Source organism: Sus scrofa, chromosome 3 (assembly GCF_000003025.6).
Source record: "Sus scrofa isolate TJ Tabasco breed Duroc chromosome 3, Sscrofa11.1, whole genome shotgun sequence".
Lineage (NCBI taxonomy): Eukaryota > Metazoa > Chordata > Mammalia > Artiodactyla > Suidae > Sus > Sus scrofa.
The window spans coordinates 10911971-10925272 of NC_010445.4; the positions used below are offsets into that span (position 1 = coordinate 10911971).

At 52.2% G+C, this 13302-nt stretch overlaps 1 protein-coding gene across 12 annotated transcripts in view; it reads right to left on the reverse strand.

The window, feature by feature from the left end:
- MLXIPL (MLX interacting protein like) overlaps positions 1 to 13302 on the reverse strand; it is a 35583-nt gene that overhangs the window by 13296 nt on the left and 8985 nt on the right. For 7 of the 12 annotated variants that reach the window (XM_021086322.1, XM_021086325.1, XM_021086324.1 and 4 more), the window contains exons 2-3: positions 4425 to 4770; positions 666 to 772 (exon numbers count right to left, since the gene is read on the reverse strand). The exons of 1 other annotated variant lie outside the window; for it this stretch is intronic. In XM_021086322.1, the coding sequence (XP_020941981.1) occupies positions 666 to 772; positions 4425 to 4723 (406 nt within the window). In that variant the 5' untranslated portion in view covers positions 4724 to 4770. The remainder of the gene's footprint in view (positions 1 to 665; positions 773 to 4424; positions 4771 to 13302) is intronic. 4 more of the 12 variants (XM_021086326.1, XM_013995541.2, XR_002342319.1 and 1 more) reach the window with 2 other exon arrangements.

Here is a 13302-nt window from a genome sequence, read left to right on the forward strand (position 1 = left end):
TGGGTTCAACTTGCCTACAGTCACACAGCCAGCAAGGAGCAGAGACAGGGTGGAAAATCAGCTCTGGATGACTCCACGAGCAGAGTCCCTTCCATGCACCACATAGCCTCTCTGGGCCCCTGCCCCCCAAATCTCCATGGGGGACACCTGATGGAGGTTCAGTAAGGACTTCAATGGGAGGCAGGATTCTCAGTTTACCCATTTGCAGAGTGGTGTGATTGGCCCAGACAGTGGGGTGGGGTGGGGAGGCGCGGTTGGCACATGGCATGTGGAGGTTCCCAGGCAGGGGCTCGATCTCCTGATTGCATCGTTCATTTGCTGAGCCAAGAGGGAACTCTGGCCCTGATAGGGTTGAATGTCTCTTTCTACCCTGGCATTTGGGGCACCTGATGACACTAATGGGATGCAGAATGGGCTGTGAACTGACCCACCTTGGGACATCCAAGGGGTGACACCTGCTAGACCCAACTTCACAGTGGAGAGTGCCCTTTGGGACACATTCCCCAAGACCCTCTGGGAGTCAGAAGCTGCTGAGAGGTCCTGATGCTGGGGCCCTGGTGTCCCCTGAGCACTCCGCTGGCGCTGGCACTGCCCCTGAGGGCCCTGGGGGTTTCGGGGGCAGCCCCGCCTCAGCCCTCCTGCTGGGGCCCTCGGTGCCCACTCACACTGGATATACCAGGCCCTCCAGATGGCGTTGTTGAGGCGGATCTTGTCCCGGCACAGCAGCTTGAGGCCTTTGAAATTCTTCCACTTGGGAGAAACCAGCTTGCCGCTGTCAGAGGGAGAGGGCTGGGTCAGGGGGGGCATGAGAAAGGGGAGGGCTGGAGGGGGCTGGCTCCATTCTCTTCCCATGCACTAGGCATTCATCTATGATGGGCAATTTGAGGGTGCCCCCAAATCCTGCCCCTCGCTCTTACCCGCCTGAAATAGCTACGCTGAGAGGAAGACCTTTAAAATGCTCTCTCAGGCCGACCTGCTGAAACCTATTTATCAGCTCAGTCCTCACACCAACAGTACCCAGCGGCCTCACAGGCAGCTGTCTTGTTGGCTAAGAAGGGGTCTCGCCTGTTTCTTACTGATGGAAACTGAGGGTCAGGAAGGAAAGGGGACTCACTCAGGCCCTGTGGCTTTTCCTCCACCAGTCTTGCTGGCCCCCTTAGGCCTAGAGGATAGATAAGGTCTTTCCAGGTGCAGAAGGAGGCTCTTCACTAGAGGCAGGTTCCAAGCAGCTGGCCGCTGCCTTTTTCCTGCCCTTCTGGTGTCTGCCCAGCCCAGAATCCCAGGATGGCAATCTGGACTGAGCTGGAAGATATTCCCTTTTGGAGAGGTGCATGCAAGACAGTAGCCACGAGGACCCAAGGGAAGGCAGCTAGGATGGGGGAGTGATGGGCAATTGGCACTTAACCCTAACTCTGACCCTGACCCTAGTAGTCAATCAAATCCACGAGATGGAAGGGCTCTACCAGGTGAGGGGTTTGACTGGGCACAGGTCGAGTCTGCTACCTTCAGGGAGCTGACCTAGGTCAGGTTGTTCAAGGTCTTAGACCCTTGCTGGTCCCTCCCTCCCCCTTCCCTCCCTCCTCATGGTCCACAGCTAGGATCATGTACCAGTCCCCTCTGGCCCACCTTCTCCAGCCCTCGCCCACATAGAAGGCTGAGGCTCCAAGGCTTAGTCTTTCAGAATGCCAGGCCTGCTCTCTCCAGGGGACTGTCTCATCCCGGAGGTAAGGGGTGGGGGGGGGTGTGTGCGGTCTGACTTCTGTAGCCTCTTTAGCGCACTGGTTACTGAGTCCCCTCTCCTCTCTGGTCTCCAAGCTCCTGTGTTTGCTTTGGGGTGGGGGAGGGGGAAGACTGCCACCCCAGGACATACAGGCCTCATTACCCAAATAGAGTACATGGCCCAAGTGCCCAGGCCTGCTGGCTGGCCCCCTCCCTCCTAAGTTAGATAAACACCATCTGTCTAGTAGGGAGATGTGCCGGGGGGGGCACTCTAATACCTCCTGGGCCAGCTTCTTTTGTGGCACCTGGGGCATGCCTGAGTGTGTTGCCCCAGCCTGTATCCCAGCAACCTCCCAGCTCACTCTGATCACCCAGTGCCCCCCTCCCCAGCCTGCCTACCCTCCCTCCTCCATTTCCCTGCTGAGATGACAGGTAAGGTTGACAGAGCTGGGACAGTGACATCCAAGCCCAGGAGGAAGGATTTGGTCTGTGCTGGGCCTGTCTGCTGGAAGGGGAGGTCTGGAGCAAAGTCTGTGGCCAGGGTTCAAGAGCTTCTTACGACTAATAGAAATTCTGGAAATCTTGAGGATGGGATGAGAAAAACTCAGAACACTCCCTAGCGCTATCCCTCCCATCTACCTTGCGGAAACTCCCTTGGAGTCTCCCTGATAGGGTCCTGCTCGCTCCCCACATCCCTGAGGCCATTCTTTCCAGAGCTAGCCAGCTCTGACCATGAACAAGTGTTTTCTTGGAACTTCCAGTTCCTGCCTCTCTGTGGCTTCCACCCACGGAACCATGGAACACGGGCCTCCTCCCAGTGGAGCAGCCGTCTCTCTGTCCACAGAGTCCTGCTGAGGATGAAAACTGGCCAGACATCCACAGATGTCCTTTGGGTCCAGCTGGCCAGTTCCTCCCAGCACCTCTGGAGGTGCTCACTGACCCTTCCCTTGGCTTACTCTCTTGGGACACCCTGGCGTCCTCAATCCTCCCCCCTCCAAGGAACCCCTGTTAGGGGTCTTCAAGGGCTACCACATTATCCCAGGCTGAGCCTCTGTTTTTCCCTCTACCAAATGGGAGAATCCAAAGACTCTGCTGGTACTAAGCCACTTGCATCCCTGACGCTCAGGCCCCCACCCCAGGCAGGCCATAGAGATCGCGTACTCTGTGTTTAGGGAGAAAGCCCAGTTCTCTCTACCCCAGCTGCCACCGAGTGGGGTGCCATCAGCTTCCAGTCAGCCTCCTAGTGGAGTGAGCTCTGTCCCCTGCCTTGTCACCTCCCCAGAACCTCCCCTTTTGGTCACCCATGGTCTGGGATGGGGGGTGGGCATGAGCCAGCCCAGGGAGAGCAGTGTACAGTAGAAAGCAAGAAGCTTAAGTTGGGAGTGGGTGGGAAAAGGGGGAGATCTTGGGAGGGGTCTGGGGAGCGGGGGTGCCCACATCCGGTGTACCATGACCTCAGGTGCCCTGTCCCAGGAGGTCCCGTGATGTCCCAGGAAGGGAGGGAGGAAAGGGATGGGAATTTGAACTTTCCACACTGGACTGGTGCTCTGGATGATCAGATTGCAACATGACCTGGGCCTGGGGCCAGAGCGTGTGTGGGCCAAGGTTACAAAGCGTACAGCCAATGGGGTCGCGGCTGGGCACCGGGGTAGGGGGCGGGAAAAATTCCCCCGCAATCCCCACCTCAGCTCCCACTCCCAGGCAGAGCAGCAAGTGCCGGTCTGTAGCCAGCAGTTCTCAGAAGAGGAGGAGGAGCAGCAGAGGAAGAGGAATATTTGCACAGAGAAAAGATCAAGGCCGGGCCGATCCCCCTTTCTCCCCTACGGTTTTTCAGTTGATAATTGATCCTGGCCCCTCCGCTCTGGGGAACTTTGCTCCAGGGCAATGAGCCAGGACCCCGGTTCGCACCCTTCCCTGAGAAGCAGGTGTGGAGCTGGGGCTGGGCGCGGCCTGTGTGCTCTGCAACACGCCAAGCAGGGGTCCCAGGCAGCATTAGGCGCTCAGACTCCAGGGACGACCTAGGGAGGGGAGCCCAGGCCTCCCAGGGACCAGCCCCCCTGCAACCCTCAACACCCTCTGCTTGTCCACGGCTGGGAAACTTCGAGCTGAGCCTCCCTGGGTCCCAGCGGAGCACCCTCCAGCCACCCTTGACCTAGCAGGTCAAGAACAGGTGTCCCTGCATTTGGAGGGTGCAGGGTGGAGGAGATACTGGGTTTCTGTCACTGTGGCTATGAACTGGGACAGTAATGGGCATGAGGAGTACCAGGAGGGTGCAGGAATAGGGTGGGTCTGGGCCCGGGCTGCTGCAAGCAGTTGGGTGGAGTGGCCCCTGGAGTGGAGGGTGGGATGTTAGGACAGCCTAGGGTCCTGGGAGCGCAAGGGATGCCCTGGCATTTCTTTGGGGGCTGAGGGGTCGGGAGGTGGGAGGGAGGTCTGCAGCAGGCCTGCAGAAGTGGAGGTGGAGAGCAGGAGGTCCCAGCCCTAGGGAAGGAGTCATGGTGGGGAGGAATGGGACCCAGGAGGTGCAGCTGGGCTGGGTCGGAAAAAAACTCCAGGTTAAGGTGGAGGGAGGGTATCTAGGCTGTGGCCAGAGTCTCTGAGAGCAGCCGGGGACCAGGACTTGGGGCCAGGTGGGGGTGTCCGGGGCCCCAGCGCGCGGTCCCGCCGTGGAGGACCGAGGCCGTCGGCCCCGGAGCTGCCCTCACCTGTAGGCCAGGCTCATGCACTCGAAGAGGCGGGTGAGTGTGGGGTCGATGCTGCGCGGCCCGAAGTCAGCGAGCCCCAAGGGCCCCTCCTGGTCGCGCCGCCGAGTCAGGGAGTCGCTGTGCGGGGACGACACCATGAAGTGACCGCTGTGGATGACCTGCGAGCGAAGCAGGCCGCCCGCGCTGCGCCGGGTACTCGGGTCCTCTGAGTCTGTGTCCGAGTCTGAATCCGGGCTGGGGACGAGCCGCGGGCCCTGCAAGCCCGCAACCAGACCTGCCAGCGCCCCGGCCATGGCCATCGCCGCCGCCGCCTCGCCTGAGCTCGGTGCAGCTGCCCGCGCCGCCCCTGTGGCCAGACCGGCTCCATTAGCATAACCCCGCCCCTCCACCGGATAGGTCGCTCGACGAGGCGGAGCCTCGAGGCGCGCGGGTACCGACCGGGGTTCCTTCAATTAGCATAATCAACTTGCCAGGTGTGAGAGAGCGCCTGCCCGACCCGTGGGTCTGGGGTTTGTAAGAGGAGGAGGTCCCTACCATCCTTCCTGTCTTTCCTTCTGCTGCGACTACTTAGAGTCCTGATGGGCCCGCCCCTCCTTCACTCAAAAGAGGTCTCGAGAAGAGGCGTTCACACCTGGGCCTGAAAGCACCTTAGAGTGAGGGATTCCTGCTTCCAGGGGTGCTCTCCCTTAAGGCCCCTTATTACTTACTGCCCCCTGCCCTCTCTGATCTACCAGGTCACATTCACTCCCTCTCAGTCCTCCACACAGCTGGAAGCACCCATCTCTCTGAAGTCTTGTGTGGTCTGCCTCCCCCAGTGACTTTCCTTTTTTTGCTTTTTAAGGCCGCACTCGCGGCACATGGAAATTCCCAGGCTAGGGGTCGAATCGGAGCTACAGCTGCGGGTCTATGCCACAGCCACGCTGGAGCCAAGATGCATCTGCGACCTATACCACAGCTCATGGCAACACTGGATCCCTGACCCATGGAGCGAGGCCAGGGATGGAACCCACATCTCCGTGGATACTAGTCGGATTCTTTTCCATGGCGCCACAGGAGCAACTCCCCCAGTGACCATTATAATCATCACCGCACCTGCTCAGAGGGCAGGCCCCAGAGTGTAAATCCTGCCCGCTGCTGGGGTGGGTACCAGTGGTAATGGGTGACAGCTGGCAAGGCAGAGCCTTGGTTATCGTCCTCTGGACATTCCCCAGGCAGGCCATCTGCTCTGAGCCCCCTCCTCTCACTAACCCTGGGGGTCCAGCTTTGTGTTCCTGTTTCTGAAGGCCCATTTCTCATCCTGAGGAGACAAACTAGGCAGTTTGGTCTGGGGCATTCACACCGGTCACTTCCCTGGCACCTTTAAAAATCCTCAGAGGTGGGGTTATTGCCCCACATGAGAAGAGGCTCCAGAGTCCACAGGAGTGGAAACAGGCCTGGTTTCAACACCAGGACAGCCAAAAAGCCTGGTCTAGAAGAATTCCAGACTTCCTACCCACGGCTCTCTGGGTGGGAGGTGAGGGGGGTGGAGGCAGGCCAGGCTAGAGGCTAATGCTAGTTCCCTTGGCTTTGCAGAGGGTGTGGCCATGTCAAGTCACAGGAGGGGACGGGGTAGGAGGTGGTCAGCTGGGGACTGGAGGCTTAGAAAAGGTTCCTGCACACTTTCTTCAGGCCCATGGCAGGGTCACACAGCTCCCGAAATCAAAAGGCATGCCCTGAGGGCTCCTGGAACAATTGAGGTGCTGAAATGGTTACCCAGGCTGGTCACAGGCCAGCCCTTCCACCCACTATGTCCCTTGCACAGGTTCCCTCTGTCCCTGACAAACAGCGATCTCACGCTCCCAGGAGCCCCAACTGCCCTGCTCCACTGGCGCCCTACTGCTCTCTGCAGGGGGTGCACTCTCCCTGTCCATCTCTGCCTAATTCTGGGGTTGCTCCGGTGCCCACCTCAGCCTGCTTCCTCTGGAGGGAGGGCCATCCCTATGTGGCCCTTTCAGGGTTTATGGCACAGCCTTATGTGCCTGTCTGACTTCTCCCCTGGCCTGCGAGCCCTGAGGCAGAACTGTTCTTACAGTATCTGAACCCCCACGGTGGGTACCCAGGGACTTGGGGAATGCACTGTGGGGGTAGGGGGAGGAAGCAGGGCCTCCTAGCTTCAGTGGCCCTGGCTTAAGCAGACAAATGAATTGATCCTTGCTCTGCCACAAATTCCTTGAATGACCCTGCGCAATTCTCTGTCTTACTGGGGATCTGACGCTCTGTAAAATGAGGAAGTTGAATTTAGCGATTTCTTAGGGTCCTGCAACTTTAACCACCTCGGTTTTAAGTCCCTGCTATCAGCATTCCAGCTCATCTCTCTGCTCCTCTGGTCTCCTGTGCCCAGGAGAAAATCTCGGAGCTGTGGTCTGTGGTTCAAAAGACCTTCCCCTGATCTGAGTCTCAATAGGGTGGATTAGCTCCCTCACCCCATGCCCCTCTCTTTCTCAAGTCATCAGTTGGCCCCCCACAGGCATCTGTACCCCACTTCTGCCCTCCTCAGGACCTGATAATACCTTTGGAGACCTGGGCACTGAAAAGAAGATACCCTTGCATATAATTAAAAACAAAGCAGGAGTTCCTGCCATGGCTCAGTGGAAATCTGACTAGTATCCATGAGGATGCAGGTTTGATCCCTGGCCTCACTCTGTGGGTTAAGGATCCAGCGTTGCCATGAGCTGAGGTGTAGGTTGCAGACACAGCTTGGATCTGGCGTTGCTGTGGCTGTGGCATACATAGGCCACCAGCTACAGCTCCGATTCAGTCCCTAGCCTGGGAACCTCCATATCAAGGGTGCGGTCCTAAAAAGACCAAAAAAAAAAAAAAAACTACATTGTACAATAAATAAAAGGAAGTCCCAGATAAACAACAAGGATCTACTGTATAGCACAAGGAAGTGTATTCAATATCTCGTTAAAACCTACAACGGAAAAGAAACTGAAGAAGAATATATATAAAACTGAGTCATTGTGCTGTACACCTAATACAACGTTGTAAATCAATTACACTCAATTTAAGAAAAACAATTTGACACCAAAAAAATACAAAATGGGATTTCTCACTGTGGCGCAACAGGGTCGATGGTGTCTTGGGAGCGCTGGGACACAGGTTCACTCTCCAGCCTGGCACAGTGGGTTAAAGACCGGCATGGCCACGGCTGCAGCTTAGATTGAAACTGTGGCTCAGATCTGATCCCTGGCTAGAACTCCACATGCCTTGGCGTGGCCAAAAAAGAAAAAGCAAAAACAAAAACAAAATGGTTACCCAAGTGAATTTTGGGAAAAGAAAAATTCATTTATCTGAATAAAAAAAAAAAAAGGAAGCCCACAAATTCTAATCTCTCCCATGATGACATCTTCAATTAAATATATATAAATATCAATTACTAAATTTTATTTTATTTTTAAAATTTTTTCACTTGTTAGGGCTGCACATGTGGCATATGGAAGTTCCCAGGCTAGGGGTCGAATTGGAGCTGCAGGTGAGGCCTACACCACAGCCACAGCAACATCAGATCCAAGCTGAGTATGCAATCTACACCACAGCTCACAGCAATGCCGGATCCTTAACCCACTGAGCGAGGCCAGGGATCAAATCCACATTCTCATGAATACTAGTCAGGTTCGTTACTGCTGAGGCATAGCAGGAACTCCATTTTATTTTATTTAATTAATTAATTAATTAATTTTTGTCTTTTTGCTATTTCTTTGGGCCGCTCCCTCAGCATATGGAGGTTCCCAGGCTAGGGGTCAAATCGGAGCTGTAGCCGCCAGCCTACGCCAGAGCCACAGCAACTCGGGATCTGAGCCGCGTCTGCAACCTACACCACAGCTCACGGCAACGCCGAATCGTTAACCCACTGAGCAAGGGCAGGGACCGAACCCGCAACCTCATGGTTCCTGGTAGGATTCATTAACCACTGTGCCATGACGGGAACTCCCCATTTTATTTTATTTTGAATTGTTCTTCCTTTAACCTGAAAGGTCCTTTTTTTGTTTTTTTGTTTGTTTGTTTGTTTGTTTTTTGTCTTTTGTCTTTTCTAAGGCTGCTCTGGCGGCATATGGAGGTTCCCAGGCTAGGGGTCAAATCGGAGCTATAGTTGCCAGCCTACTCCAGAGCCACAGCCACTCGGGATCCGAGCAGCGTCTGCAACCTACAGCACAGCTCATGGCAACGCCGGATCCTTAACCCACTGAGCGAGGTCAGGGATCGAACCCTCAACCTCATGGTTCCTAGTCAGATTCGTTAACCACTGAGCCGTGACGGGAACTCCCTGAAAGATTCTTTATTTTATTTGTTTATTTATTTTTTTGGCTGCCCCTGTGGCATGTGGAAGTTCCCAGGCAGAGATCAAACCTGTACCACAACAGTGATACAAGCTGCTGCAAGGACAATGCTGGATTCTTAACCCATTGCACCACCAGAGAACCCCTCAATTTTTAAAAAGTGTTTCAATGCCCCAATCTTGCTAAGGCCTTGAATGTGTGCTTCATCCCCCTTGCCCAGCCTCCCCCAACCTATCTGTGTGGCCATTTAAGGGAGTGTATTCCTCACTCCAAGCACTGTGTCCAACACTTTTGAACCAGCATCTCTAACCCCACTGAAGTCAGTGCTATTAGACTTGAAAGTCCAGATTCCTTCACCTATGAGGCTGCCACCCGCATAGACCAAGGGCACAGCCAGTTCAGTGCCCTTGCCCAGATGACAGGGCCAACTTGTGTGCACCTGCTCAGCTCACCCTTTTGCTCCATTTCCATTTGGCCGCTACCACCCAGCGTTTCTAACCTCTTGCTACAGACACGTCTTGTTCACGGCCATGGAGGTGCAGGATGAGGTCTTGGCTGGGGTGTGAAGACCTGGCTGTCCCAGAGGTCCCGCCTGACACCAAACACTCCTTGTCTTCCAGCCTGCATCTCAGGACTTCCACCCCCCCACACACACACACTGACTTTCCTTGACATCAGGGAAGCCCCCCTATCCTAGAAGTACAACCTCCACCTCTGGTATCTTTCCCAAATTCCAACAACCCTTGTTCAGCTGCAACTCTAATTTCATTCTGCCCAGCGTTCCCAGGTACATGCCTCTCTTTCCCGCTAGATGGCAAATTCCTTGAAAGCAAGAATCGCATCTTATTTCTCTCAATAGATCATTTTCCTCTCAAGGGCAAATGTGCAAATTGTTGAATGAACGCACATTGAATCTGTCTATTAAGGGTGCCCTATCTATCTATCCTCCACACACACACACACACACACACACACATTTATTAAGTGCATATTATGTGCCTGTTGCAGTATTAGATATTTCATGTTTTCAAAAGTTAAAAAATATAGAAAAGCCAAGATCTGGCACTTTTAATATCCATAGAGATGGAAAGTAGATTAGCAGCTGTCAGGGGTCTGAGATAACTGGGTGTGGGAAATGGGGAATGGTGGCCATGGGGACAGAGTTTCTATGGGGGTGATGAAAACGCTCCAGAATTAACCAGTGGTGATGGCTGTAACTTTGTGACTATACTAAAAGCCACCGAAAAGGGAAATCTGATAATAAATGTATTGTATTTCAGTAAAAATATTAGGCACTTTAATATATTATTTCACTCACTGGTAATCTCTGCACTTGAGTGTATGTGGGTGTGTTTATATTTTTATTGCCATTTTACAGAAGGGAAAATTGAGGGTCTGGGAGGGGAAGTGATTCAGAGGGTTGTTGTAGGAATTATCTGTAAATAGCTCATGTTTATAGAGCGTCACATAATTTGTTTAGGGACTCTTCCTAGCAGCCCCATGACTTTCAACCCATTTTATAGACAAGGAAACAGGCTTTGCTGAGGTACAAGGTAAAAAGAGAAGGGATTCAAGCCAGGCAATCTGATGGAAGCCTGCCCCACAATACGTGATTTCTCAAATTAAAAGGACTAGCAATTGTTTATGAGGATATGCTGTGAGCAGAACCTCAGCCACGGCCACCACCACTATGTGGCTTGACACGATCATTCTAGAAAACTATTTGTCAGTATCTGCCAGCGCTAAACATTGACAGACAGCAGTACGTGGACCTAGTAGTTCCACAGAAACGTACGCATGTGTGCACACAAGACACAATGTAAGGACTATCAGAGCAGCGATATTCTTTTTTTTTTTTTTTTCTTTTTTTTTTTTTTTTTTTTTTTGTCTTTTAGGGCCATACCCGCAGCATATGGAGGTTCCCAGCCAGGGGTCAAATCAGAGCTGTAGCTGCCAGCCTACACCACAGATCACAGCAATGTTGTATCCCTAACCCACTGAACAAGGCCAGGGATCGAATTGTATCTTCAGGGATGCCCATCAGATTTGTTTCCACTGAGCCACAACAGGAACTCCAGAGCAGCATTTTTCTTATTAGCTCAATATTGGAAACAACTCAAATGTTTATCAGCAGGCGATTGGGTAAGTCTATCTTGCGCAGACACACAACGGAACATTAGCACAGCAACGAGACGAACATTCTACACCAAATGCAACCATATGGACGAATCTCACTGACAATATGTTAAGCAAAAGCAGCCTGACATGGAAGTGTGGATGCTGTAAGGCTTCTTTATTTAAAGCTCCAAATGGGCTAATCTCTGATGTTAGGAGTCAGGGCTGTGTTTTAGCCTTGGGATGACTCCAGGGGATCAAGAAGGGGCTGCTAACATTTTGTCTCTTTATCAGGGTTCAGGTAACATGGGTGTGTTCACTGTGAGTATTCACTGAGCCTGATACTTATGATGAGTCCATTTTTTTATATGTATGTTAGACCAACAAGTTTTTGTTTTTGTTTTTGTTTTTTGTCCTTCTAGGGCCGTACCCGTGGCATATGGAGGTTCCCAGGCTAGGAGTTCCCAGGAACTCCTAGACTAGTTCCCAGGGTCTAGTCAGAGCTGTAGCCACCAGCCTACACCACAGCCGCAGCAACATGGGATCCAAGCTATGTCTGCGACCCACACCACAGCTCACAGCAATGCCGGATCCTTAACCCACTGAGTGAGGCCAGGGATCGAACCCGCAACCTCATGGTCCTAGTCAGATTTGTTAACCACTGAGCCACAATAGGAACTCTATAACAAGTTTTCTTTAAAGAGAGACTAAGTTTGCACATGCACATGCAGTCCTCCTGAAGCCTCGGCTGGAGGTGGGTGGGCATCTATGTTGGCAGGGGTGGGGGTAGAGAGATGATGCATCAGGCCCAAAGGAGGATTTGGCAGGGAGAGAGAAGGTGGAATGAGTGCAAGAAATAGAGGATGGAGAGGTCTTAGAGAGTGAGAAAGAGGAGTTTGGCTGTGTCTCTAACTGGCAGCGAGTTAGAAAGTCATTCTTCTTCCTGTCTGGGTCTCAGTTTCTGTATCTGTTAAATGGGCAAACAGATCATGAAGGAAAATTTGATAAATAAAATTTGACTACATTAAACTGAGGAAGTTGGACTGCATGAGTTTTCATATCAGAAGCACCCACTTGTTTTGTCAAAAAATATGGGTCTTGGAGTTCTCTTCTGGCCCAGGGGACGAAGGATCTGGCATGTCACTGCAGTGGAGGCCCGTGTGGGTTTGGTCCCTGGCCCAGGAACTTCCACATGCTGTGGGCACCCTCCAAAAAAAAAAAAACTGGGTCTCAACTTATGAGTAAAAAAATCACTTTCCTTTGCAAGAAACACACTTCATGCTTATAGACCTCCTCCTTCTCTATTTATGATGAGCGATACCACACTAACAGTACATGCAGTAGGATTCCACATGATACTACATAGAGAAGCCATATTGTCCCTATTTTTTTTTTCTTTTTGGCCTTGCCTAAGGCATGCATAAGTTCCCAGGCCAGGGATTGAACCTGTACCACAGCAGCGACCTGAGACACAGCAGTGACAATGCCTGATCCTTAACCAGCTAGGTCACCAGCAAATTTGTTTATACACTTTTAAATTATGAAAATACCAAGTTAAAAAAATCCTGTGTCGGAGTTCCCTTTGTGGCTCAGTGGTTAACGAATCCAACTAGGAACCATGAGGTTGTGGGTTCGATCCCTGGCCTCGCTCAGTGGGTTAAGGATCCAGTGTTGCCGTGAGCTGTGGTGTAGGTCACAGATGTGGCTCAGATCCTGCATTGCTGTGGCTGTGGTGTAGGCCAGCGGCTATAGCTCCGATTAGACTCCTAGCCTGGGAACCTCCATATGCCGCAGGTGCAGTCCTAGAAAAGACCAAAAAAAAAAAAAAAAATCCTGTGTCCAATCTGGATTGAGAATCATGGTCTTTGTGCTCTGAGATTGTGAGAGTGAAGGAGGAGGCAAGGGAGGAGGAGAGGCTGAGGAGGAAACATAGCAGAACGGAGATCGAGTGAGTATCCAGCTGTCTTCCCACCCATCCACTCATCTACCTGGACAAGGATCTAGATGAACTAGATACTTTACCTATCTGTCTATCCATCCCATCCTCTAATAGTCAATCTGTCCACCTATCCATCCATTTATTGGTCTCTCCATTCATGATCTGTCAATCCATCCCTCCCTCCATTCACCACCCATCCAGGTCCTACTGGTCAGTCTGATCGTCATCCTTCCATCTGTACATCTACCTAAGCTACCACCTGTTCATTCATGCCTCTACCCAAATACCCACTCACCTACCCACCCAACATACATATTTTTTAAATGATTTTTATTTTTTTCCATTATAGCTGGTTTACAGAGTTCTGTCAATTTTCCTCTGTACAGCAAGGTGACCCAGTCACACAATGTATACATATACACATTCTTTTTTCTTGCATTATCATGCTCCATCGTAAGTGACTAGATATAGTTCCCAGTGCTATACGGCAGTATCTCATTGCTTC